At 43.5% G+C, this 24,890-nt stretch overlaps 1 protein-coding gene across 4 annotated transcripts in view; it reads left to right on the forward strand.

The window, feature by feature from the left end:
* The window catches only part of GRHL2 (grainyhead like transcription factor 2), a 120,978-nt gene that overhangs the window by 19,740 nt on the left and 76,348 nt on the right, over positions 1-24,890 (forward strand). For all 4 annotated transcript variants that reach the window (XM_090040448.1, XM_090040449.1, XM_090040447.1 and 1 more), the window contains exons 3-7: positions 1,923-1,990; positions 6,125-6,515; positions 12,891-12,946; positions 19,670-19,826; positions 22,532-22,643. In XM_090040448.1, the coding sequence (XP_089896574.1) occupies positions 1,923-1,990; positions 6,125-6,515; positions 12,891-12,946; positions 19,670-19,826; positions 22,532-22,643 (784 nt within the window). The remainder of the gene's footprint in view (positions 1-1,922; positions 1,991-6,124; positions 6,516-12,890; positions 12,947-19,669; positions 19,827-22,531; positions 22,644-24,890) is intronic.

Genomic DNA, 24,890 nt, shown 5'->3' on the forward strand with positions numbered 1-24,890 from the left:
TTGCTCCTATCTTGCAGTGGAAGATCAGAAAGGACTTTGTTCATGTTAATTGTAGGTGGCTCAGGAAACTATTAACCATGGGTTTGTCCACACATTAGTATGTGAAATTAGGTTTAAACACTCTTAGGCTTCTTAAAGTTATGCCACTCCAGGCTAGGTTTATCTGTGATCTGTGTTACCCAGCTTGCATTATGTTAACGTGGCCACTCTAGGCTACACGTTAATGTAATACCCTGCCTTCCCTCCCTTCCCTGCTAGCTCAGGTTGGGTCTGCTGCCCCTCCCTCCCCCTGAACCACTGAATCGGACAACCCCCCTCCTCAGCAGCCTGGCTTGGGCCTGCCATCCACCACTACTCTCCTTCACCAGCTCCTATTAGGGAAGGGCAAGGGGGAAGTCCTAGGGGGAGCCCTAAGAGGCGGCGGCAGGGAGCCCAGAATGGAAAGGGCAAGGGATGGAATGAGTGGTGCATTCTTACCTTTCAGTCCTCAAGGCCCCTGTTAGCCTGAACGTGTGGCTGCTCTAAATTTGAGCTAACACTAATGCTAACTACCACTTTGAGAAGCCTAAGTATAATGTGTAACAAGGCCCAGACATTGCACTGAGAGTTGAACCCAACCCAAGTTTTTTTTAAGAGCTTGGGATAATAACAATTTGAAAGTTGCTTGAAAGCAGATGGGGGCCCAGGACCTCTCAGATGTCAAATGGCAAGGCTGAGAGAGTCTCAAGCCTCACACTGAAGGTGAACTGCAAAGGGAAAAGCACATTCTTGTTTGTTTGTTTTTAATGTGTGGACAGGGAGCAAGAAAATGTAAATGGTTGTAGATGACATATTGGATTTTTATATTAGACAGTCAGGTCTTGTCTACCCTGTTTCTAAGCAGACAGTATAGAAAACAAGTTGATTTATAAGACTCTAAAAATTATGCAAGTGAAACTTCACTAAGTAAAATAGGGAGTGATATTTATCATCATTGTTGTTTTTGTTGTTGTTATTGTTATTATTCAGGCTATTTAAAATTAGAGCCTGATTCCTGTGCTGGAAACAGGGAATGGGGCACAGATGGACTTAAGTCACCTCTAGGTGTCAAGTATTCCAGATTTATGGAGGGCCCTGCTCTGACTTAAGTTCTTCTGGTGTATCTAGGAAACTGGAATGTAGCTGTCGTTCATTGCTCTTTGGTGACATGCCAACGTGCCTCCAATACACCCCCTATGACAAATATGGAAACTGATGCCATTGCTGCCAGGAGTATTCTTTGAATGGAGGATATTCTCAGGGAACAGTTTCTGTCTACTACAAGCCCTTTTTGAGCTGTCTGAATGGTCTAAGTAAAGCCTTGATGTATGCTTTTTTATTCTATTTATATCTATTTAGGACCGTGGTACTCAACCTCTGACCCCTGGGCCTGATCTGGCCTGTGGTGCTGTGTCATCTGGCGGGCGCTCCACTGGGTCCAGACATTTGGAACCTAGATAAATTGATAAGAATTGCTTTTTTTTCAGACTCTGAGGACCTGAATGCAGATTTACCAAAATAATCAAATAGTTTGAATTCATATCTCTTTGGTGCAAATTTACATATATAGAAAGCTTGAAGCTTGATTCTCCTGATAGTCTAAAGAAAAAAGCAAGCCAAATAACGCCTTTTTTTGGGCAAAGAAAATAAAACATATTTTTTGTATTCTTTATACATACAAGAAAACAAAGGGAAATATTCACTGCATCTTATTCTGTTTCAAGATCATCTTTTGGTTTCTGGCGATATTTTAGAGAAAAGCATCCCCTGACATCTGTGGGTTTGATATCCCTGATATCCCTGACCTAAATGAACCTTCCCTTTTTGTTAAATTACTAGTTTAATCTGAAGTTGCAAATACAAACTGTTACATTTGTCTGACCCATGCCTGATGCCGTTCTCAGGTTCCCAGAGATAAAAGGCAGTTGTCTGTTAACAAAGTGAGTGACAGTCAAGAAGACCAAGATAAAAGGTAGAGTATCATCTAAAATAATATACCAATTCGCTACCGCTAACAAAAACTTTGATCAGATGTGAATCAAAAGAACTGTCAAGGCCTAATGGCTTATGGATTTATTCCAGAAGATAAAAGAACAAAGCCTGCTGTGGGAAACTGTCATTATGTACTTTTGTTTATTGAAAAAAAACAGGATTATTTTTAAAATTGCAATGTGCAAAGCAATGAAGAGGCCCAATGAACTTGTGTTGTCTGAGAAAAGTAAAATGTAAGAACATATTGATATTAGATATACAATTGATTTCACTCTGTTTGTTTTTTATTTACTTTATTCTCTCCATTTTTTTCTATAACAAAATTTTGGGTATTTTAAAGTGATTAATATAGTTTTTATTAGCTTCATTTTATCTCTGAGAGGAAGCAAGTAAAATAATGTCATTAAAATCACATTTTCTCAAACATGCTTCTTCCTTCATACCTCTCTGATTAGAGGTTTTGTTTTCTTGTGTTTTGGAGAAGAAGGTGCTGATAGGGCCAGAGGTAGCTTACAGAGGTGCTTGGCCATGTTAATCTGAAGTTGGGCAGAAGCTGGGGCAGGCTGGCACCTTGAAGGTTCTCCAATCCAGTTAGTCTCTAAGGTCCCACTCTGCTTTGCCTTCTGAGAGGTGGGTTAGAATAATAACAAGTGGTTTTATTAAGACTTATGAGCAGTAGAGTGGGAATGTATCTTTACGGGAGGGGGGAAAAAGTGTATTTGTTTACAGTGAGAAAGAAATCTTGATGTAAAATCCTCTTGGCATGAAGGTGCTGTTAGTTATTGCCTCAGTGGAGCTAGCTGAAGGAACTTCTAATGTAGCTACACTGAGGTAAAAACTAAACTAGATAACTGTCTCAATGTTAAAAACACACTTTGCTGTAATAGAAGAAATTTCAGACTATGCTTCTACCTGAATCTAAAGAAATTGACTCCAGAAAAGTCTCATAGCAGGGTAGTGATTGACAAAATATTCCTTAGATTAAAAGCCAAGATGGAAGCATTACAACATCAGAACAACTCTCACTGGGTGATGATAATAACTAAATGTTTAGCAGTTTCTGGACACTGGAAGTTTTATGAAGAAACTATTTCGTATGTATGTTGTCCATGAGTAGAGAGAGGTAGCTAGCCAAGTTAGTCCGAAGTCAGGCAGAAGACAGACTGGAACCTTGAAGACTAGCGTATTCAGAGAGGCAGAAGCTTTCTCAGATAGCATCTGACAAAGTAGGCTGTTGTCTACAAAAACTTATGTCTTTCTGAACGAGTTAGTCTCTGAGGTGCCATCCTGTCCTGTCTTATGTGTGATGGCTGCTATGCATGACTGGGGCCTGTACAAAGGCATCTTGACTAGAGACAGAAGTTGCACACAAACTGGTTTAAGTGATCAGAAACTGGTTTAAACCTGTAACAGAACAGAAGTTCAGTGAACATAAACCAGTTTCAAAATGGCTGAAACTGGTTTAAGATAAAGCTGGCTGAATGTAGTTTATCACACTTAACTGATCTGGGTCAAACCAATTTATGCAACATCTGTGCCAGACCCCTTCCTGGTTTAAGTTAAACCAGAGTCCCCCGGCATCCCAGCGTGCTTTTCGGTTCTGGGCTGGGCTGCCTGCTGTAGACAGAAGAGCAGGCTCTGCTCCTCTGTTCTGTAGCTGGAGCAGGGGCAGGGTGTGGCCAGACACTGGTCGGCATGGCCCCCTGAGGCAAAGGTAGCAGGGAAGTAGCTTATTTCCCCGTCCCTCCCCTCTCTCACTGGGGGACTGCAGCCAGGGTCAGCCTGGTTGGGGTGTAGCAATTCCTGTCAGGCCCCCCACATCTTCAGCCTGAAGCAAATGTGGAGCGGGAGGGGGATTTAATCTCCCCCTCTGTCCCCTGTCCCACCAGCAGCCTGGGTCCTCCTGGCCAGGGCAGAGCAGTGGCACAGCCCCTATCAGCTATTCCCCTACTCTCCACTCCAGTGGCAGGGGAGGAAGCGAAGCCAGATCCAGCTGGCATAGCTGCACCATCTGCCTGCCTTGCCAGTGGCTGGGGCTGTGGGGGCCAGGCCCTTTCCAGGAGGCTGCAGCTTGGGAACTGCATGGCCAGATTGCTTCTGACTCCCTGCGCCCAGGCTGGGCAGGGCTTTCATGGACCGCAGCGGCCATGCCGCCTGCCCTGTGCTGCACCCAGTGGCTGTAGTCACATCGCAAGCTGAAGGCTGGCCAGGTTCTGCCCCCTTTTTCCTCTGTGGCACTGTGCCACTCTGGGTGGGTGGATGGGAAGCTTCAGCCTGGTGGCTTCTGCCCAAGGAATGGAGCTCCAACTCTAGCTTTGGCTGCTTTGTGCCAGGCAGGTGGAGGGGATGGAAGGCAGCTGGAGCTGGAGTCAGAGCTCCATGCTCCGGTCGGAAGCCGTGGGGCTGAAGTTCTCCCTGCCCTGAATGGCAGTATGTTGGGCAGCAGGAGCTGCAGCTGGAGTGAGGGGAGCAGAACAACCCTGCTGGGCCAAGCCAGCTTCCCTTCCCCTCCAGTGGGTACTCCCCTTCCCACTTCTGCCTCTGCTGCACCACTCCAGGTGGTGGTGGTGGTGGGGAGAGCTTCAGCCCAAGGCATGGAGCTCTGGCTGCCTTCTGCCTACTCTGCCCTCCCACAGGGGCTGCTCATGGTGCTGAGCGAGTAGGTGGCAACTGAGAGCTGGAACCACTGGAGGTGAGGAGAAACTGGCTTGGCCCTGCGGAGCTGTTCTGCTCCCCTCACCTCCAGCTGTGGGTCTTGCTGCCCTGCAAAGCTCTGGCATGGGGGGAGCTTCAGCCCCAGCACTTGGAGCTCTGGATCCAGCTCCAGCTGCTTTCCATCCCCTCTGCCCACCTGGCATGATGAGCAGCCCCTGCCATGTGGGCACAGCAGATGAAAGGCAGCTGGAGCTGGACCTCCATGCCTTGGGCAGAAGCCGCTGGGTTGAAGCTTCCCACCTGCCCACCCAGAGCAGTGGGATGCAGCATGGCAGGGGCAGGTGAGGCAGCGGCTGTGGCAGTGGCAGCTGGAGGTCAGGGGTGCAGAACAGCCCTCCTGGCCCAGTGCCTCCAAGCTGCCTGGGCAGCCTGCTACGCGGCCAGCCCCACCCATGCTGCCAGGCTGGGCTGTGCCAGAGCCACAGCCGCTGGGAAGGGCCCTGTCCAGCCGGCTGCAGCTCCGTGACAGCCCCCATGCCCCTAGCTCAAGCTGCAGCCTGCTGGGAAAGGCCCAGCCCCCATGGCTTAGTCCTGTCAGCACCCACAGGCTGGCTCAACTCAGTCCCGTAGCCACAGCCCTGGGTGGATAGCATGGCCATGCTGGCCAGGCCCTCCTGCCACCCAAGCAGGAGCAGAGGGGAAAATGGCTTCTGCCAAAGGGAAGGGAGGGCTGCTTTAGCGCCCCCCAGCTTCTAGCCTGAGCCATTGTAGGCATGTGCCTGCATTTCCAAAATTAAAAGTGAATGTCTATTCACTTGCAAATCGGTTCAATTTTTGCAGGTTAGTCTAACCTGGAAAGTTTGAAATAATTTAGGCTCCAGCTTTTTGAATGTCTGTCCCTAGCCCTTAAGTTAGAACTAATGTGGTGATATTGTTAAAAACTAGAGGGCACTCACAGCACTTAGTGACCCAGTTCTGATGGGATAACTTCAGAAGTGCTTTGGCAGGACCTACCCCAGAAAACCTAGTAATGACCATTCTGACTGCTAAAAAGGGTATATATCTAAAAATGAATCTTGTTATTAACAAATCCTCTGTCTACTCCATATGATAATCATGTTGTTTTCATATTGCTGTTGATGTTTATTTTAGCAAATCAGCCCATGTTGTACATTAACTTTATATTCAAATAGCAGTCCAAGAGGAATGAAAAACAGTTTAAGTACAATCTGTTGTAGTGGATCAGGCTCCTGAGATGTCAGGTCCTATATTTTAATTGCAAAGGGCAGCCAGTAGCTGTTTCCTGGTAACATTTTCCAGTCCCACAGCACACATAACCAGTTTTGTAGTGGGCAATATATTTCTCTGTAGACATCTTTTGGCAATCAGCTTCCTATCTAAAGGGGATTTGGTGCTCATATCTGTGAGGGCAATTCACAGCTTTTCATTTGTTTCACAGAAGTTGTCTTGGTGCTAATGAGACTCAGAGTAATTTGAGTGGAGGAGAGAACCGAGTGCAAGTCCTGAAGACAGTGCCAGTTAACCTTTCCTTAAACCAGGATCACCTGGAGTCTTCCAAAAGGGAGTACAGCACAAACATATCTGGGAGCCCAACACAGGTTTCTGCAACTGGAATTACTGTGGTAAAGGTAGAAGAGTTCACCCCAGTCTTTATGGCCCCGCAAGTTCATTATACAAGAGGAGAAAATGAGGAACACCGTGGGGTTATCTTTGAACAGACTCAGTATGAAATGCCCAACATTGCCCCACACACAAACTATCTCAAAGATGACCAGCGTAGTACTCCTGATAGTACTTACAGTGACACTTTTAAAGATGGGGGAACAGAGGTAAGATTTTTCATTTGTGCATTAGTATCTATTGAAAAGATTTAAATAAAATAAATGGCATTTGGTAAGTTTTAGCTGTCTACAAGAGAGCTGGGAAGGCAAGATGAGCAAGATGGCTGTTTAGCAGATTCTCCAGCTCTCTCAGCATTTTTCCTGGTCTGTGTCTCCTGATACCATCTTTCTTAAGGACAGCTTGGCTTTATTAAAATGACCACTACTGATAGATACAGAGAGCATTACATAGCTTCAGTCCTATTGTACATCACTGGGGACTTTGGCAATTTTGAAAGAGGGCAAGTTAACTGTTGAATAGCAGTGAAGCCACAGCCTGTCAAGACAATGAGATGGCAACCATTTTGAAGGTGAGCAGTTCTTTGAATTTCTCTGAATGAGGATATTTTCAGTTGTGAAAAATTTTGGCAAAAAAAATTACCCTGCATCCTTAAGTAGGTCACTATATAAAAAACACCTATTGCACCAGACCTACTTGTCAAAGAGGAAAGACGCAAACTAGGATAACAGGGGTAAGTGCAGGTGAATGTAGAGATTGAAAGGTAGAGGGAAACAGGTAGGTGAGTATGTGTGCGCTCAAGGAAATAATGGGTGCAGCCTGGTGCCGCAGGGCAGAGTGGGGCCACAGTGGAAAGCTTTTTGCCACTGCAGACTCTGTGCTGCCCTGGCGATACATCTCCTGTGTGCCCCACAGCAGGGAACACAACTCCACGCTGCTGCTACTGCACAGACAGGGGACATGTTGCCAGAGTAGCATGCAGCTCACAGAGGCAAGGAGCTTCCTTGCCTTGCCTACTGCCACTCACACTTACTGTACACATATCTGAGGGGTACGGGTCCCCCAGGAGTGCATGCAATGGTGGGGAGACAGCCTCATCCCACCGCTGCAAGCCTGCAGTGGGCAGGCAGCAGGGGAGCAGCTGAGATCCACACTCTGCTCCCTGGAGCAGCTCCTGCCTCCTGTGGGTGGCAGCTGAGGCTCAAGCGCTGCTCTGTGTGTGTGTGTGTTGGGGGGGGGGGGTACTCTGATTTTCCATGACAAAAACGCCAAAATCAAATAGCAAAAGGTATAGTTATTTAGAACATATTTCACTGTAGCGATTGAGGCACTAGTAGGCTTCCAAATTGGTTTAAAAATGTAAATCAATATCAAGAAAATATTGTGTTCTACTGATATCTATATTTATATTGTGGCCTTTCATTTTAATCATGGATTTGGGGTTTTTAATCTTTTAAATCAGTTTTGTTTTTTTAAATGAGAGAATTTGTAATTTTTTATCAGGGAAAACCAGGATCCCTGTTTATGAAGAAATCTAACACACCTTTAAAAAAATTCAGTTTAATTTAATCTGAAACCACAAATCACGTTATGTATTCAGGCACAGCCTTGTTATGTGGCTTCAGCCTTGTTATATTCTGTGGTAGTGGTAAATGCTCTCTTGTAGGCAGGACTGTTCCTATGTGGGGGCAAATTGGGGTGACTGCTCTGGGCCCTGCACTTCATGGGGCCCTGCGGAACTGGACAGAGCAGCTGCAGTGACTGCACCGCTGCATGCTTCGTGTCCAGCCACTCGCTTCCTTCCCCCCCCGCAGCTGCCGATGGTGGTGGCAGCTTCTTTGGGTCCAGGGTGTGTGGAATCAGAGCAGGGGCAGGGCCCCATATGGGCTGATTTGCCCCAGGCCCTGCACCCTGCTTGGGTGGGCTCTGCTTGTAGGATCCAGGAAATAATGGGAATATTTACAAATGCCCTGGGAGCTGTGGGGAAGGGGGCACTTTAATTAGCAAGCCATGCTAATTAAAAGTACCTGAGCTTCATGTGTATTGGAATCCCCCACACTGAAACTAAAGATGCTTTAAACTAAAGCTCATCGAATGAGCTTTAGTTTAAAAGGCCCCATCCCCATTTTTCAGTGCAGGGACACTGATGCACGTGACGCTAAATTCTGTTGGAGTGCGTTTATTTCCCTGCTCCAGCAGACTCTCTCTTAATCTAGTTTGTTCTGACACGCTGGATTTCTAGTGCATCAGAGCTGGCTCCCTGAATGTCTATAGGAGCCCAATGTGTACGTGGGATTCCCCCAGGTTAATGCACAGCAGTGCTACTACATGTTACAGTGCTACTATGTTACTTATGCTGTGAATGCATATTGACAGAACACTTGATCCATTCTGTACACAAAGTGCTGTAGAATGTAAAGAACTTAAAAAAAGATTATGTATGATTTTTTTTAAACATGTCCTAGGGTATCCCAGGTTAAGTATTATGACATCTGTGATGTTTTATCATATGCTTTTTTAAAAAAAGCATACCGTGTCGTATGCTACAAATTTAAACAAAGCATTACACAATTTCTACTGTAACTTATACTCATGGCCTAGTTCTATGAACATTTATGCACACAAGCAACTTTGCACATGCAATTATTCCCACTGAGAGCAATAGAACTACTCAGAAATGCAATGACTTTGTTTAAGTGTATTCAGGAAAGACCCACTCTTAGATGATTCTGTAGAATTGTATAGATCAATGTGAAGACTCATATTGATAACAACTGTGTGAAATGGGACTTTAGGATCCTGACCTGTTCAAGTGTGAAAAGCAAGTATGCTTTTTGAAAAACCCAAACTTTTCTCACCAATAACATTTCCTGCTCATATTTAGTTGATCTGTTGTTTGGGTATAAATGCAAATATTTTACACATGTGTGGAAATGACTTTCTTACTGTTCAGAAAAGAAGATTTGATTTATATTTATTTTGCTGAGCTAAAACCGGAATCAGTTGAATTTTATATTTAACATGCCTTTATAAATAATACTACCATGAGAGTAATAAAATAATAATGTTATAATATGATAACAATAAGGATTTATTTGACTTGAATGTCGCCCTATTTTATTAAGGGTTTATTTAAAAGTGCCCAGATATATCATTTAAAATCTAACTTAAATTCGACACAATTGCTTTTGAAGGTTAATAGTATACTAATTTTAATATAGAAATATTGCATTAATTTAAAATATGATTGCTATGTAAGGATATTAATCTCTATGTATATTGTGGGCATCAGTATTCCAAGACATACATCAAGAAACTACAGCAAATGATATTTTAAAAAAACAAGACTAGTCAAATACAAATCTAAAATCACTATTGTACTATGAGGAAAAGGTTGTGTAATGAAAAGACTGTAAACTGAAATTTTCTATGTGGTGCTGTTATCATCTGACAACCTGTCTGTGAAGTTGGTTAGTTCCAGTCCAGTTCCTCATGGTAGATTCTGAATGCCACCATATACCACCCAAGTACTTAATTTTCACTCTTGACTGATTGGGAATGGGGGCTTAAAACACACTTTAATGTGTGGCCTAAGGCGTTCAGTTCAAGACCAAATGTTGTAATAATTGAGAACATTCCCAGTAGCAGTGATTGTACTTAGAAAGGGACCATTTTGCATTCCTAGATATCCTGATTTTTGAGGACCTGTATGGCTCTGGGTATGGGGAGAGTGAAGAGATTATAGGGGGACAGCAGTTTTTGTGGGCATTTCTTACCCTCTCTGATCTTAGATTTTTCCCTTCCTTGCAAATCCATGGTCATTCATCTGTGCTCACTTACCAGCCCCAGATTTCTGCCATCTGAGGAGATGATTGGGTTTTTCACAAAGCCAGATTCAGAGCTGCCTGGCCCCATACACTACCTGACAAAAATTTCTCTGTATGAGTGAATGGTCTAACTCAGTGGTGTTCAACGTCTGGCCCACAGGCAAAATCTGGCCCACAAAGCTGTCATGTGACCCATGATTTCCCCACAAGTCTGGGAATCTAGTGGGTGGGGGGGCATGGTGGCAGCATTGTCACTCCCCTGCTGCCAAATTTCCAGATCTGTTGGGGGCCAGGTGGGCTACAGTGTGCTACATTACACTTATCACACTGGCCTTGGGGCCAGTGGGTGGGATCACTTTGTGGCTAGATCCAGCAAGTAGGGTTGGGCTGGCACATGACCAGATCTAGCACCTGGGATTGTGCCAGCATGCCAGATCATATCTGTGAGCTGATCCTATACACGGGATCCGGCCTGCAGAATGGCCCCTTGTCATTCATTCAGCCCATAGGACTAGAGGTTTGAGCATTAGTGGTCTAGCTTTTGTGAAGATACCTTCCAAAGCAGGGTGGATTTGATTTAAACCAAATCCAAATCGCAGTTAGGAAGCCCTGATTTAATTGTTGTTTTCTACAAAAAGTGCATTCTTGTTGTTTTGATGTAAGCTTTAATACATTATTCACAACTCAGAGATAGATGTAAGGTTTCATTTTAGAAGGTACACACTATACATTTTAAAGCAGTGATTTATTTTGATACTTTTTCAAAATAATTTTGCAGCTACATTAGAAAACTGAATTATGATTTGTTTATTTTATTTACCAAAGCTAACTGAAGCAGATACTTGTGAAGTTATTGAGAGGTGAACGATCTCCAATTCACTAGATTAGTCATGGATATTTGGGGGATATTTTTGCCACACTGTATTAGAAGGACATCAGATGAGCACTGCAGCCATATTTGATTAGCCTGGGGCTTTCTTTACCTTCTTCTAGATTTCTTCTTATCTTTTTTAGTTCTTCTCGCTTATGGCCTGACAAGCTTGCTGCCATGATAAGTTTTCCTTTCTACCTTACCATTCCCTTACTAGATCTCAAATCAATGGAGAGGCTATACTCAGAAACATATCCCTCCAGACTTCTGGAATATTCTGCTCAAAATGTTTTGCTTTTGTTTCTGTTGCCCCTCCCTCCTTGCATTTATCTCCAGATTCATCATCCTTGCCCAGACCTACTCCATCACCAGTAATCCTTTATTCATTTCACTTCTTGGAACTTTACACTTTTAGAGAGAGGTGAGGGCTTGACTCTGTACATAAACTTGCTGAGAGACAAGAGGGCTGATGGGTAGGTAATCAGGTCTCTTAACTCTCATCTTCATATATTGCTGTTAACAAGGAAGTTATCTCTGGAGACACAAAACCACAGTTTGAGTACTGAAACTAAGCATCACAGAGATGCTTAATGGGATCTTCTGACTGAGCACCGAGTCCCATTGGGTAGAGTGGCTTTCTTTAATCTTTATTAATCTATAGAGGAGCCACTGGACTATAGTTTCTTCTCAGCCTGAGGACTTAAAAACCTACATTTCCCACATCCCAGGACATTGCCTAAACCCAAAGCTATATGGAAAACTGGGTTAAGGCCATTTTCTGGTAAAGCTGGGCCACTGTGCAATCAAGAATGCAAGATTCATGGGGCTGAACAGAGAACAAATAAGGGGCATCATGACTTGATAGCCCAGTGATAAGAACGCTCCCCTGGGAGAGGCAAATCTTAGGAGAAAAGACTGGAACTGGGGACTGTTCCTGCATTTTATCCAGTGACTGCAAAACGCATTCAATGTTTAACACCAGCTCTCAAAACTTTTGAACTTCGCTAGTAACCAATTCTTTCTTTTTCTGAATGCTTGTATTTAAACATAAAGTTTAAACCAGTTCTAAAACTTATATAACTTGATGATTCTGAAGACAAAAGAGGCTTTGTCATAAAACAGAGTTAAAAATAAAAATTCAAGAGATTTAATGAGCTATCAGTGAATCAGAAAGACTTTAGAAAATCAATCAAGAAACAGCAAGGGTCTCATATCTCATGGTACAATATGAATTGTTCTGTTCAGTAATGCAGTGCATAGATCTTTGCTTAATCCTCAGTTTCATAATTTAGTCTCTTGAAAGAGTAACTTTTCTTATTTTTGCATCTGATTCTTTTTGTAAAGTGATTATGTTATTATCCTAACATAATCTTATATTACAGGCAGAATGCTTTCTTAACCTATGTCTCCACTCCTCTCCAAATCAGATGGTTCAGTTATACGATTTTTTATGAACATTAGAGTGTTGCTTGTAGAGGAGAATTAAAATTTAGATGCATGCAAACATTTTTGAAACAAAGCTCTGTAGAACTTTTAATTGTATTTGTGATTTAGGACACGCTTGCAGTTGAGAGCAATGCCTGTTTTCACAGGTTTCTTTTTAAACATATGTTAACAGAACAGAAAAAACATCTGCTACCTTACTGATATGCTTCTGCGATGAAATAGCCAGACTGTGACAGAATCCAAATGCTCAGTGTGAATAATTTCTGTGTCAGCTGTGAAGAGACTAGGGAACTCCTCTGTCTAACAGGGATTTTGAATCTTAAATACCTGACAGTTTCCTATAGGAGTTCCCCATCTATAAAAGTTTTAAACTTGTCAGTAACATTTGCTTATTTTTTATCAAATAATTCTTATCTTTTATTTATTTCTATAACTTTCAGAAGTATCGTAGTGCATCAGTGGGGGCTGAAGAATATATTTATGAACAAACTGCAAGGTAGGTTATGGGAAACATTCATTGCTGATTGGCCTCTTACTAAAATATAACATTGAAAACCAAACTTGACTACCATTAAGTGTGTACTGTGCTCCCCCAGTAACTATCCATTTTCTTTCCATCATGTGCCTGTTGGCTTTAAAATCAGATTTTCATTGAGTTTTGGGGCCTGCTTCCCTTCCACTTTGCCTCCATGTAAATTGAGGGTAACTTCACTGGAGTTAGTGGAGTAACACAAATGTAAAATAGTATGAGAAGAGAATTAGCTCCTCGGCAGGTCAAACATAGAGTGTAGATTACCAACAAGTTCATGGAGAATCTTTGCTGCCTTCCAGGATGGAAGGACTTGGTACAGATATCCAAGACTGCTTAGTTTAGTCCCCCAAGTTTCTTAAATCAAACAATGTGTGTTTGACCAAGTCATATCTTCTAAAATCATAAGATGATGAGGAAGCATGTATTTGGTTTTATTTTTCTATTACTATGGTTTTCCTAGACAGCTGTGTCTTAGATGCTGTGGTGCTTGTTTGGTCATTTTAGGCCTTTGTACATGAGTGCAGAGGCTGCTCTGATGCACTGGAATTCCAGTATGTTGGAGCAGACTTGATTAATCAAATCTGCTGGAGCTCTTGGAGCCGCTCTAATTAAAGCACTGCCCTTCCACTTCTGAAGCACATGTAAAAGTGCCCTTTGTGTTCCATCACAAACCAGCTATGTGCTGTTCAGTAAAACTCAACATTTTGGAGAAATACCAGAGCAAGGAACTAGGGCTGTGTGAAGCTTAGGGCGGTGATTTGACTCGGAGGAGATCTGGCCCGATTCGGTAGCCGAATTGAATCAGGGGACCAATTAAAAGGTCTGAATAAATTTGAAGCTCTCTGGATCTTTGGAAAAGATTCGGAGTGCTTCTATGATTCGAATAGTCCCTGGTGGCTGCAGCCGGACTTGGAGCCAGTAAGTAGGGGGTGGGGGAGGGGACCCTCTCCATGGCTGCCCCGCCTGCCCCAGCTCCCTATGCTTTAAAAAAAAAGCCCCAACTCACCAGGTATTGCCTGATTGGGGGGGAGTTATCCCTGCTTCCCCATACTGCATGGGGGCTCTGCATGAGCCCCCTCCATCCCCCTTTGCTCCCCCAGCCCCCTATGGCTGCCCTGCCTGTCTGAGCTCCAGCTCCTTTAAGAAAAAAAAAAAAGAGAAAAACCCTGGGACTCACAGCTCCTGCAGTAGCCTTGGGGCTTTGGGGGGCTTGTAGAAGAGCCCCCCATGTGCTGCAGGGCAGTGGGGGCAGCAGGTATTGGCCCCCGCCAGGCAGGAGCAGTGAGACTGGGGGTTTTCTTGGTTTTTTTCTTCTTAAAGAGCTGGAGCTGGGCAGGCAGGGCAGCCATGGAGAGGGCTGGTAGGGTGGGTTGGGGGCTTTTGCAGAGCCCTCCATGCAGCAGGGGGCAGTGGGGATTGCCCCCCTGCCTGGTAGCACATGGTGAGTTGGGGCTTTTTGTTTCAAAGTGCGGGGAGCTGGGACTGGTGGGGCAGCTGTTGCCAGGGCTGTAGAGTGGGCGGGGGATGGGCCTGGGTGATTCAGAGATTCAGCAGCAATCAAATTGATTTGAGACAGTGATTCAAATCACTGTCCCCCGAATTGGCCGAACCTGAATCTGAAGCGAATACTAGCTGTTTCGCACAGGCCTACAAGACACACTACCTGTAATGGACCAGAGCTAGTTTAGTCATTGACTCATAAAGGCTCTGATCCAAAAATGTACCTAAGCACATGCTTAGCTAAGCATGTGAGCAGTTCAGTTTATAACATACCCAAGTGCTTAAAATTAGGCAGAGGCATAAGTGTTGTTCTGGATCAGGCTCCTCCTGCTTTATTTCCATGGTCTGCCTTTTTTTTTTTTTTTTTTTTTTATGGGCCCAGTCCTCCTCTTGAAGGCAAATTCAGAACACCCATTCATTTCCCTGGGATTGAGATTGAGTCATTAAGACGGAGAGTATTTTTGAAGCAGATCTGCGGAAAAGATTTACTTATCTTGCGTTAGCTATTTATGAACTGAAGAGTATTTGCATTCTCTGGAGGTGAAAACCTTTATCATAAGACCCAAGAAGGATGGCTTCTGGTGATATCCTGTTTAGAAAGGACACACCACTCTACTGTGAATTGCACAGACTTCTGCCATGTTCCATAACGCTGTGTGCAGAAATGAATGCCTCAGATTTAAAAAGCTAATAAAAATTAAAGCAATTTTAGGGTCTGATGCAAGGCCCATCGAAGTCAGTGACAAGGTATTCATTGAATTCAAAGGGCTTTAGATCAGAGCCATGGTGAAATTCAAAACAGGATTAGAAAAGTTTGACTAATAATTGCAATTGCATTTACTTGGGTAAAAATGCTTAATGATAGCAGTCCTCATGCTTCAGGACATGAACTGATTGCCAGATGGTATCAGGAAGACATTCCCCTTATGTTTTAGTCCAGGTATTGCACAGCTGGGCAGGTGCAGTTTATTTGGTAATTTTTTTTTCTTTTAAATTTTATGTCATCCAAAACATTCAAAATAGGAAACAGTCAAAACAGGATACCAATTTGTTGCAAATGAACTGTTTGTCAGGTCAGCTATGACACTTCACAGTAACACCAAAGCAGTGTAAACTAAAGGGCTCTTAATATAAATGTGAAGTATCCTTATAATAGAAAGATAATATATATTAGATATGAATGAAGCAAGATTTATAAAAAAAAATAAGTCTCTTGTTTGTTAGACATTTAAACTAATATTTTTTTAAGGCAAGCGTAATCAGAACACCTTGAAATTTAAGCCTTAATTTTACAGTTTAAATTTATTTCTAAATTAAGTTGACATTACACAAATTTTGGAAGTTCTTGTGTTGGAGGAAGAAAGAAGGATGAAATAAAGAATTTTTCACCTATTTAAACAGGTTTTGAAAAATGTTTTGTTGTACTAACATTTTGATTTTTTTTCCCTTAATGTGGTTGGTAAAAGTTACAAAAAAAAAGTTTTGCTGTATGTCCTTTTCTGTGTTACCTAACCTCTTGTCATGTTTGTCAGAGACTGAGTGTCCTTGAAATTCTAACCTTTCGGATTAGCATATGCTTTGCTTTTGACTCCAATTCAGTAGTGTTTTAATGGTATGCTGAATGAAAGCTTTTGTAAGTATACTATTTTCCTTAGCGTGCAGTGTCATCTGCAAGTGTCTTTTTGTATTAAGTGGTGTGTGGTGGCTATGGATGTATTTTGAAAGGAGTATTTATTCAGCAAGTTAATATCACTGTTTACTTTCAGAGAGATGTTAGTGCTGTTGGAATGATTTTACTAGATCTCTGTAACAGCGTTGGTGGATTTTGATGGATATTTTTCTGGGGTGACTGAGAATCCTGTCCTTCTCTGAACTCACACTTTTCATAGTGAACGCCACTTATCAAAGCACAACCACTTTTTTGGAATAGCTCCTTCTGAAATTCCAATTTTGATTTGATAACATCACTAATATGTGTTAGCTAGGGGTTTATTTAGCCATTATTACTATTAATCAGCTATGTAACTCTGTTAAACTTAGGTAATGTATAGTGTCTGGTTACTTCCTAAAGATGGCTGTAAAACTGGATTCAAATGTACTGTTAAATAATTAGGCCCACTCTCCCCTTTCCCATTGGCTTCTGCATATGCTGTGCTGTAGGTATTCTGTTCTGCCTGTGTACCTATTTGTAGCATCTTCTGTTTTATTCTTATATGGGCTTTCTGTGGCAACTGTAGGTTCAAATGTCCACAAAGGTAACCAAGTTTCTGCTGTTACAGAAAAAAAAAATCACCACTTTCATGTATATCAGCCCATATTTTCTCGTGGCTTATTAAGAAAAGCTAAGAGTGGGGAACCAGATTAAAGTTGTCTCAGTAGACGTTTAAGTGGGACTTTGATGGGAATAGATACCTGCAGAGTGATTCAAATTGACTTGGTGCCAGCACCCTAAAATCTCATTATGTTAGTAAATCCAGAATGTTCTTCAGTTTGGGACTACAGAGTTGGTAAGCGATTGCACTTAAGTGCATTTGTCCATAAGGGGTCCAGGACCAGGAACCTGCACTGCCGGAGTAGCACCTCCCACCATGCTACTTGAACAACAGACAGGAATTTTTTTAAAGTTCCTGAATTGGGTAAAAATTCCTCTCCCTCACTCTCACAACATCCTGTCCCCTCCCCTCTGTTTGTGGCACCTCCCCGTCCCCTTCCATTCTCACCCTTGCCCTCCCTACCAATGCCTTTGGGTGCAGGAAGGGGAGACCTACCTGCCACTGTCCTAGTTGCTTCTGCCCTACTCTAGCCAGGACTGTGGGAAGTGGCTGTGTGTGGAGCTGGGTTTGGCTGGGGACAGAGGTAGTGGCAGGTGGGTTCCCGATCCCTGCATCTGCTCCTGGACTGATAGGAAGCACCCAGGAGTACCAGGCAAGGAGTGGGAACCTGGGAACCACCGCTGCTGCTCCACTGAGCATGGTGGAGAAGGATGGGGGCAAGGATTCTTATCTGATTCCGGGACTTAAAATATTCCTGGCTGCTGCTCCCACAGTATAGTCTAAAGGGAGGGGGTTCAGTCATGACAATGCACCTCCTCTGGGTCTGCTTCTGTGCGTCTGCAGAAACAACCCAGAGCACATATTTTGGTGATGATAACTCCTTCCTAGGCTCTAGTGCAGTTCAAATTAGCCCTGGAAGGCAACCAAGCTTTGCTTAAGACCGTAGAAAGGACCATGCTGGTAAGCGATAAAAATGCAACAAGTTCATATCAACACCACTAAATTCAGCTTAAAACTGATGGTAGTATCATCCTTGTCCTCCTCCCTGTCAACCTAGTGTTAAGTCCTGTATCCAAGAAGTAGGAGACCTAGGTTCTAGGCTTTCGTCACCTGGTGGGGGCTCAAATCTACATTTCCCACTTCCCATGTAAATGGGTTAACACCAGGAGATAGAATAGGCTAAGTGACTGGACTCCACCACTCCTGTTGAAGCTGGGCTATTGAAAAATGCATGAGTCATTGGCTAGGGACAGACATTACACACAAACCAGTTTAAGTGATCAAAGACTGGTTTAAACCTGTAACAAAATAGACGTTCAGTGAACATAAACCAATTTGAAAATGGCTGAAACTGTTTTGAGATAAACCTGGTTGAATGTAGTATCAGACTTAACTGATTTGGGTCAAACCAGTTTACGCAACGTCTGTCCCAGACCCCTTCCTGGTTTAACTTAAACCAAAGTACCCCAGCATCCAGGTGCTTTGCAGCCCTGGGCTGGGGCTCTCTGTTTCACAGCAGAGCTAGCCCTCCCCTCTGCTCCCTGGCTGGAGCTCTGGCAGAGACTGCAGACACAGCAGCGTCTGCCTGGCTTCCTCCTGTCTCCCCCCTGCATTACTCCTCACTCAAGCAGGGATTCCCCCCTCTTCCCTCTCCCCCAACAAGGACTGTAGCTAGCATTTTTGTATGCTACTAATGCTGAGAGGTGTCTGTGTAAGGTGGACAGGACAGTATCTGCTTACAGTTTTTTGGAGCTAAAAGAAGAGCTTAAACTAATGAGAGGCATTTGCTTTCTTGATGGGCTTATAAACAAGTTACTTCCTGTGTAACTCCCTGCTGTGTAAGTAAAGACTGTGTAACTCCTTGCTGTCTCCATTGCTGGGGGAGGGGGAGAGATGGACCCCTCCCTAATCAGAGCATCCTGCCGGGGCCTGGCCATGCCCTCCTCAGCTCAGGACTGCAGAAGGGAAGGGAGGGCTGCTCTAGTGCCCCCTGGCTTCTAGCCTGAGCCATTGCAGGCATGTGTCTGAATTTCTTCAGTCCAGAGGGGATATCGGCACAGTTACAAATCAGTTCAGCCTAGCCAGGTTAGACTAACTTGCAAAGATTGAAATGATTCAGGCTTTTTGAATGTCTGTCCCTAGCCATAGGGTCAAAAGGATAGAGAGCTGACTGTTGGCCAGGGCTTAGGACACTTCTGGGAGAGGAGAATCCTGAGTTCTAGCCTCTGCTTGCAGGCTTACTTCTAGTTTTTCTACAATAACTGTATAATGTAAAAAGCATTAACAGTGCTTGGAGCATGGTCCACTGTCTAGCACTAGCCCTTCCCAGCGGAGTACTCCGGCCACTAGCCTGCAGGGAGAAGCTTTTTTCTGCTTAATCTAATGCCCCATGACTTAGTAGTTGCTATTGGCTACTTCTGAATTGACCTTTGAGGATGCTTAACACTCCCCATTCTTTGTATACAGTGCCTAAAAGCCTAAACCTGAATTACTCGTAGGTATCTCTGTTTTCCCGTTGGCTGTATTAAAACTGTAGGTGGCTATCTGGGTTTTTTGGGAAGGCATCCAACTCAAAAGTTAGGCAGGATAACATTGAAGTCAAAACACCTACAGAGGCAATTTGCATCTGGCCCACAGTCCCCATTCCAAGAGGCTTACAATCTAATTAGACTTATTGTAATGTAAGATCAATGCCATAGATTTAAAGGAAGAAAAATTAATTGAGGTGAGTTGATTATTTTTTAAAAATTCATTGTTTACCATTTCTTCAGACCATTGCCATTTGTTCTATATCAGTTGTTTACCCACACTTTCTGTACTTGTATGAAATATGTACTTAAGCAAAAAGGAAAATGTCATTTTTATTTTGTTTGTGACTGTCTCTCTCCTTCCCTCCCTCTCTCTCTCTTTGCAGCAGCACTTTTCAGTATACTCTAGAAGCTACCAAATCATTGCGTCAAAAGCAGGGAGAGGGACCCATGACCTATTTAAACAAAGGACAGTTCTACGCCATTACTCTGAGTGAGACGGGTGACAACAAGTGTTTCAGACATCCCATCAGCAAAGTCAGGGTATGGCTGACTTTCTGTAGAGAAAATAGATTTCTTTAGACACATTTAGGGTGGGATGTGTTATTTTATGTGTGTGAAGTGCAGAAACATTTTGCTCAAATGGTTAGCATAAGCATGGGAAAAGTTATCTGTGACTTGGACTTGTGTTTTGGTTTTTCTAAATGTTGTCTCACAAGCCAACTAGTTGCAATATAGACCTTTCTTAGGCTGTATTTCAGCAAAACACTTTTACCACATGACTGTTCCTGCTGACTTCAGTGGAACTACTAATAGTTCAGTAAAACACTCAAACTCATGCTTCATTTTAAATGCATGCCTAAGTCCAACACTATTCAATAATACATTTCAGCAGGCACTTAAGTGCTACTGAAGTTTAGTGAAATTCAGATATACACCTGATTGAGTTTGTAGCTCACAAAAGTTCTTGTGGAGCTGAAGGCATTTTCTGGTTTGTAGGACTGGGCCGCTAATTGTAGCATCAAATTCAGAACAAATATGTTACATAACCACAATCTGTTATTTTATATTTGGTTAAGAAAAACATAACATTTAGGGCAATTTCCACCTTCTCAACTTCTGAAAATAGAACTGCTGCCAGCTAATTACTGACAGCTTAATTCTGGTGAATAGACCAGCTGGCAATGTTTTCAAATAAACTGGTTTTATCCTTATAAGTTTGGAGTGGAAACTGAGCCACAAAGTTGCTGCCTAGGGAACTGCACTCTCTCCTAAAGCTTAAAGTACTGCAAGCCTTTGAAATAGCAAAGATCTCCCCATACAACTTAACAAAGTACTACAAATTGAGAACTTTATGACCATGGTGTCATAATCCTTATTTTAAACAAGACTTCTATCCTATGTAGAGTGGAGAGAGTGAGGAGCTAAAGCAGAATTAAATGGATCCATTTATTCAGGCTCTCCAATCTTTTGCTGGAGCTGCTAGTGTTTGTGACATGCCCTTCCTTTGCCAGTTTGTAGCCAACACTGTAACCATGGAAGAAGGAAGAAAATGTAAATATAAATCGTATAACAAACTCCAAAACCAAAGTTGATGGAGGTTCTACATTAACGTCACTAGCCACTGGATCAGGCCTCAAGGGAACGGCTTAGATTTTTATCTGATGTATAATTTGAGGAGAATCTTTGCATATTAATGCAGTGACTGTGATAAACCTTCTTATATTTATAATATAAGATTCCTGGTCATAAGAAGGATGTTTAGGACTAAGGGTTTTTTAAAACTATATACCATATTTACTTGGTTCTAAGACGCGTGTTTTTTCTTAATTTAACATGTGGGGGGAGGAAGCCCTTCATTACAGAATCAAGTACAAGGATTGGGGGGAGAAGAAGCAGCTGCTATGGCTTGGGCTTCAGCCCCTACTTGGTGTTGGGACCAGGAACATGATCACAGCTGCTGTTTATCTCATCCCCTGCTGTTTCTGCACCTCGCCATCTCCCCCTGCTGCTTCTTTTCCCCATCACCCCATCCACTCAGCCTCCACCCCTCTGTCTGTCTGCCTGCCTCCTTCCCCCGTTGTCTTTGCTCTATTCTGGCAGGCTCTGTCCATACTGCAGCCTGGGACACTGAATGTAGCCCCTGTGCAGCCCTGCAGCAGTACTGTATATCTTGCATGGCTGTTATGCGGCCAGTGGGGCCATGTTTGCTTAGTGTCCTAGGCTGCAGCATGCATGAAGTCTGCCAGTATGGAGCAGAGCCTGCTGTAGAGTTGGGGGGCAGGGAGAGGCAGGAAAAGGGAAGCAGAGGCTGCAGCAGGGTGGGGGGCAGGCCTTCTCACAACCACCTACCTCTGCACTGCCTGGTCCCCTGCAATAGCAGGAGGGATGAATTAAAGATGACCCTTCAATAATTAGATTTGACACATGGAAAATTTAAATAAATTTATGAATTTTCCATGTCTAGCATCTAATTATTGGGAGAGCATCTGAAGTTCAGGGTTACCTTAGATTCAAGTAAATTGTGTGTGTGTGTATCACCATTCATCACATGAAAACATTGTTTTTAAATTATGTCAAACATTTGTGTGTTACAGGATTTTCGCTGTGCAAGTTGTTGATGGTTCTAACACTAAAATACTACATTTTTGTCAGTGTATATTTTCAGCTGTGCTACTTATTTACTTATTTTTAAACTTCATTGCAAGAAGTAAGGATGTTCACAATGATATTTCCATCTGGAACTCTAATTTCTCTGTAGGGAGGTCTTGTACTGTCTCCCATCCTCACTCCATTGACTGCAATATGAAACTGGCTGCTGCTTTGTATTTGTTTTACCTAGATGAGCGCTCACTATATGATAGATCTCCCTTCCTAGGCTTATGTAGTCTTCTACAGGCACAAGGCATTCTAATGACATAGCCTCATTAAATATCTTAGTCAGAATCATAATTGGGGATCCTTTGGCTATAGAGGCCACCATTTTTTCTCTAACAAGCACAGATTTCATTAAATTTAAAGTACTTGATGACATTTTATTCAGACCGGAAAGAGAATTGGCATAGAAAGGTATCGCTTGCATCTCACTTGTAGAGCTAGACAACAAAACAGTGAACATTGTTCTCTTCCAGGGCAGGTGCTACTGTGCTCTATAGAGGTGCATGGTTTTTCTAGTACATGGATATCTTAGAATTAATTAAACTTGAGGTATAGCCAGTATTGTATTCTCTACTTTCCCTTTTCTGTAGAGTGTGGTCATGGTCGTATTCAGTGAAGATAAAAACAGAGACGAACAGCTGAAGTACTGGAAATACTGGCATTCACGGCAGCACACAGCTAAACAGAGAGTCCTTGACATAGGTAAGTACTAGAGCCAGTAAAGGACTTGAGCCACCTCAGGATCTGGCTTTTGTAGAAGCCCAATTGGGATTTGGAAATGGATTGTTTTTCTGCCTAAATTTTCCTAAGGACCCTGAACTGGTAGGTTTGCTTAGAAGACACTTACCACATGCTTACAGGATTGGGCCCCCTACAGATGGAGTTGGGGCCACTTTGTTTTTAAAAAAAGGTGGGAGAGGGGAAGGTAATAATGATGACACTGCCCCCCTTTTCTGTGATGTTCTGGTCACAGTGCTTGTTTAGGAAGTAGGAGAGCTGGGTTCATAGATTTCATAGACATTAGGCTTGAAGGGACCTCGGAAGATTGAGTCCAGCCTCCTGCCCCAGGGGCAGGAAGTCAGCTAGGGTCAAAGGATCCCAGCAAGATAAGCATCTAGACATTTTTTAAAAAAGTCCAGACTTGATGCTTACCCACCTCTGGAGGGAGTCTATTCCAGCCTTGGGGGGGCTCAGACAGTAAAGAAGTTTTTCCTTGTGTCCAGCCTAAAATGGTCTTGGAGGAGTTTGTGACTGTTGGACCTTTTTATCCCTTGGGGCGCTCTGGTGAACAGGTGTTCCCTCAGATTCTGATGCATATGCCTTATATACTTATAGGGTGCCACCAGGTCACCCCTGAGCCTGTGCTTTTCCAGCCTGAAGAGTCCCATGCCTCTCTTCAAAAGGCCTGTTCTCTTGCCCTCTGATCATATATGTTGCTCTCCTCTGGACTCTCTTAAGCTTCTCCACATCCTTCTTGAATTGTGGAGCCCAGAATTGGATGCAGTACTCCAGCTGCAGCCTCACCAAGGCTGAGTCCAGCGGGAGGATGACATCCTGTGATTTACTTGAGAAGCATCTATAGATGCAAGCCAGTTTTGTTTGCTTTACCAGCTGCAATATCGCATTGGTGGCTCATGTTCATCTTCCGGTCAGTCATGACCCCCAAATCTCTTTCGGCCATGGTGCTAGTGTGTGTAGTGCTGCCAAGTCTATAAGAGTGATGCGTGGTTTTTTTTACCCGAGGTGGAGTACCTTGCATTTTTCCATATTGAATGTCATCAGGTTTTTATCTGCCCACTTTCTAAGCCTATCAGGATCATCCTGGATCACTAGCCTATCCTTGAGTATGGATGCTCTACCCCAAAGTTTGGTGTCATTGGCAAAGTTGGTCAGTTCTCTTCTGACGTCAGTGTCCACATCATTAGTAAAGATGTTAAAGAGTGCAGGTCCAAGGATGGAGCCTTGAGGGACACCACTGCTCATGGAGTGCCATGATGATTTGCTTCCATTGACCACCACTCTCTGGGTCTGGACTCAGAGCCAGTTCCCCAGCAATTGGACTGTGATGTAGTGGAGGCTGCAGTTGGCCAATTTTTGCATGAGGCGATCATGAGACCAGATCAAAGTCTTTTTTAAAGTCCAGCTATATGATGTCAATCTCTTCTTCCTTGTCCAGGTGATATGTTGCCTGGTTGTAGAAGGAAATTAGATTGGTCAGGCAGGACCTACTCGCAATGAACCTGTGCTGGCTATCCCTCAGTATGTTGCCATCAGCCAGCTTGTCAAGAAAAGGTCTCTTTGATAACTTTTTCCAAAATCTTTCCAGGGATTTGAGGTCAAGCTGACTGGCCTGTAGTTCCCCAGATCTACTTTCCTCCCTTTCCTGAAGATAAGCACCACACTGGCCTTCTTCCAGTCTTCGGGTACTTCACCTGAGCACCATGAGTTCTCCAATATCCTTGCCAGTGGCTGGGCTATGATGCCTGCCAGCTTCTTAAGTACTCTGGGATGCAGTCTGTCAGGACTAGCTGACTCAGAGATGTCCAGCCTCTCAAGATGTTCCTTTACAAGGTCTACACAGATGTTGGGTATAAATTCACCCTCCCTTGGCCATCCCACACCATGTTAGGTAGGGCAGTCCCATTGGGCTGGTTAAAAAACAACACAAAGTACCAATTAAGGAGGTTGACTTTTTCCTGGGTGTCGGTTGTCAGCTGTCCTATTTGGTTTAGCAGGGGCCCATTGTTACCCTTGCTTTTCTTTTGACTCCCCACATCTGAAAAAGGGCTTTTTATTGTCTTTGATACGTGTAGCCAGTTGGAGTTTAGTTGCTGCCTTGGCTTTCCTGGTTCACTCTCTACGGGTACGGACCAGTGCAGAATACTCCTCCTTAGTGGTTCTTCCTATCTTCCGTCCTTTATAAGCCTCTCTTTTTAGATGTAGGAGGTC

The sequence above is a fragment of the Crocodylus siamensis genome, chromosome 3 (genome assembly GCF_052110815.1).
Source record: "Crocodylus siamensis isolate JL-2025a chromosome 3, ASM5211081v1, whole genome shotgun sequence".
Taxonomy (NCBI): domain Eukaryota; kingdom Metazoa; phylum Chordata; order Crocodylia; family Crocodylidae; genus Crocodylus; species Crocodylus siamensis.